The sequence below is a fragment of the Trichechus manatus genome, unplaced genomic scaffold, assembly GCF_000243295.1.
Source record: "Trichechus manatus latirostris isolate Lorelei unplaced genomic scaffold, TriManLat1.0 scaffold00002, whole genome shotgun sequence".
Classification (NCBI taxonomy): Eukaryota; Metazoa; Chordata; class Mammalia; order Sirenia; family Trichechidae; genus Trichechus; species Trichechus manatus.
Window position 1 is genome coordinate 12,169,860 of NW_004443938.1, and position 3,343 is coordinate 12,173,202.

General features: G+C 54.1%; 1 protein-coding gene across 1 annotated transcript in view; it reads right to left on the reverse strand.

The window, feature by feature from the left end:
- Nucleotides 1-3,343, reverse strand: part of TMEM181 (transmembrane protein 181) — a 71,312-nt gene that overhangs the window by 3,072 nt on the left and 64,897 nt on the right. The window contains exons 18-20 of the mRNA XM_023728298.1: nt 2,159-2,241; nt 779-872; nt 240-255 (exon numbers count right to left, since the gene is read on the reverse strand). Of these exons, the coding sequence (XP_023584066.1) occupies nt 240-255; nt 779-872; nt 2,159-2,241 (193 nt within the window). The remainder of the gene's footprint in view (nt 1-239; nt 256-778; nt 873-2,158; nt 2,242-3,343) is intronic.

Consider the following 3,343-nt stretch of genomic DNA (forward strand, 5'->3'; position numbering starts at 1 on the left):
TCACAGGGTTGGCGTGCAGATTAAACGAGACAACTGTGAGCGCACTGTGAACGCAATGTGAGTGTGAGGGTACACAACAGGCACCACAATCGGCCTCCCCGCCTGAGGCAGGGAGGGGACACCAGGAACTGGCTCGTGTCCACATGCGGAGCAGAGAGCGGGAGTGAGGCCTGGCCGCCCCGACCCAACGGCTCCACCCGCTGCCAGGCCTCGGACCTCCCAAAGGCACTCTGGGTTTCATGATCTGTAAACTGGCTTGATCACACCTTTACCATAAAGCTGCTCAAAGAAGACAGTGTATGTGGAGGGCTCTGGAAACCACCCCCAAGGCCACCCCCAACACAAGGCAAAATGCAGGTGCGGGGGGTGGTTGTCTGTTGCCATCGAGTCAATTCTGACTCACGGCACCCAGGTGGGGGGGGGCAATGACATAAAACATCCCTGCCTCTGCTCCCGGAAGTTCTCTGCCTGGAATTCCCTGTGCGCAAGGGGTCAGCTTTATTTTGAATGGTCATGGCATAGTATTCAATGTGACATGTGACACATGATGGACACGTGCTGGGACCCACTCATAACAGAATACACGCCTGTCATCTGGTGCCAATGACAACACGGGCACCACCCCCACCGTGTTCTAGCGGAAACCGAGTGCTGGCTGTTTGTTACCTGTCTCTGCCCCCGAGGATCACGGCGCCAGCAGCACTGGAAACCCGCGAGTGGGCGCTGAGCTGAAGGGGACCTGTGGAGCTGTCTAGCCAGCACTCCGACGCCAGGTGACTTACCATACAGAGCATTCTTGGGTGGAGAATACACAAAGGCCAAAGTGTAGAGATAGAAGTTCAACAAGCCATAGAAAGATAAGAATTCAGCTGGTGGCATTAGTCAAGGGACATCTGTGGCCTGCAACAGCACACCTCGGCACACATCAGCGTCTTGGCTCCTCCTAACCATCAGGTAATCCTTCTGGTGCAAACACCAACCAGCACGTGGGGTTTCCACAAGCCGGACGCTAGAATGCATACTTTAAGCCCACAGTCAGAGAGGTCTGCAATAATCTTACAGGCCAAAGTAAATGACAGGTGAACCATGATCTCACCTATCGGCAGAAACAGGCTCCTTTCCTTGGCAACACAGACTCCCCGAGATAACATCGGAGGTGCCTCTCCTCACCCAACCCCCAGCACCCAGTGGCCTGGCTCTGATAGGATCAAGCTCTACAGGGTGTTTGAGATAATTCTCAAAGCAGTTGTTTTTAACCTTTTCTGGAAAACAGGTCCCTTTGGGAAGCTGAGAAAAACTTAGTGTGAAATTTGTAGTCACAAAAAATTGAAGACTTGTGCATTAAGTCTAAGGAATTAAGGGGACCCAAGGTTAGAACCGGAGTCCTGGTGGCACAGTGGTGAAGAGTTATGGCTGCTAACCAAAAGCTTTGAAAGTGTAACCCCCAACGTGTCCCCTGGTGGGTCCCACCACTGAAGGGGAATGAGGAGCACAGATCTAGCCCCTCTGACATCTGAAAAAGGACGGGAACCCCAGGGAGCGGCAGCCCAGCGCCATTGCCTCAGGCAGCAGAAGGGATGGAGGGATGGTTGGTGCAGCTTCCCTAGACACATAGGCTTCCACTGTGCAGTTGTCACCCCCCACAGAAACGCCCTCTGCACGTAATGGATGACAGCAGACGAGATGCCATGGGGTGAGTGCGGGCGGACACCCAGTCAGACCCTGGCTCCTCCCTCCTCAGTGGGCAGGCGGGAAGATGGCGGCGCTGAGCTGACCCCGTGACTGGACGCACACTTCCCGCCCCGCTGCGAGGAAGACAATGTGGTCCCTGGACCTCCAGGCTGGAATCTGGCTCTGCCCCAGAGTACCTGACCTTGGGCGGTTCCTTAACCCTGCCGAGTCTGAGCTCTCCACCTGCAGAAGAGGAAGACAGGCCTCCCGGGCTGTCCTGGGTGGAACGAGGCGGGTCTGCCAACCTCTCAGCAAGTTTGCACTCCTGGCCATGGCACAGCTGGTACCCACCCACCTTCACGCTCATCATCATCACCGTGAGTAAGAGGGTCTCCAGAGTACAGGCCATTGGCGCTGACCTGCCTTGTCTCCCCCACCTTACGAGGAGGGCATTGCCAGAGCGGGAGGCTCTTGATGAAAAGGATATAATTCTGGTAATGAGTCGACAGTTCAGCTACAAAATTGTCTTGTAATACTTGTGCTCCAAACCGTAAATAAAGGATGACGATGCTGGAAAACAGGGAGGGGGGAGACAATACGTCAAAATAAACAAGGAAACAGCACCAGCTTCCTCTAACTTGATAGATTCAGCCAAGTAACACATTTAACTATTACTTATGCATAGAAACTTTCACACACACACACCACACACAGACGCACACAACCCCCGCTTCTGTTTCTTGGTCTCAGAACTAGGAGGGCCAGACCCTGGCCAGCTGCCGGGACAGAACCAGTTCACCCCGACACACCAGGGCCTGGAGCACTCACTCCCTCAGCACGTGGTCGTTCCCTTCTCTCACCCCTAATCTGTGCTTTCCAGACCACCTGCTCCCCTAGATTATCAGCTCCCCTAAGGAGAGTCTGCCGCTCCCTGACCACATCCCCCTCCTCAGGCACAGCGACTCTCACAGCGAAGAAAGCAGTACAACCTTGGTGCAGATGCCCATACATGGAGAGACTGGGTAATAGAGAATTCTGATGATGGTCCTCCACAGCCAACGTCCTGTCTCCCCTCAACCACTTGGCAGCCTCCTGACAACTGACAAGTACCCCTGCTTTCATCTCCCACCTGGGGTCTGTCTCCATAAACCAACCAAATGGACTGTTTAATAGAAATGTAAATCACTCCACCACCCAGCTGAAAGCCCTCCCAAGGTTTCCCATCAGAGAATAAAGGCCACTCCCAGTGAGGCCTCCAACCCCAGGCCTGTGGAGGGATCCCCCTCACTGTGCTCCATGGCTCCCTGGAGATGGCTCTCCTCAAGCAGGAAGGACTGGGGTACCCCAGGTACTTTCAGGGCTCCTCCCTCTTGTCATTCAGGGCTCAAGTCAATGTCACCTCCTCCAGACCTCCCCTGCTCATGTCTAAAAGGGCCACAGCCCCCTACGGAGTCACATAACTCTGCTTTACTTTGGTGACAACACTCAGGCCGTTACAACTGTTCAGCACCACCTGCCACCCTTAGAACACAATGCCGCGGCAGGGAAAACCCTGTCTTCTTCACGGGTGCAGGTATCCAAAAACACCTGTTGAATAAATAAATGAGTCCCCTTAAAAAGGTATATGAAAACCCTAAAGTACAACAACTTCTAAGGCTACACAAGAGGCCCA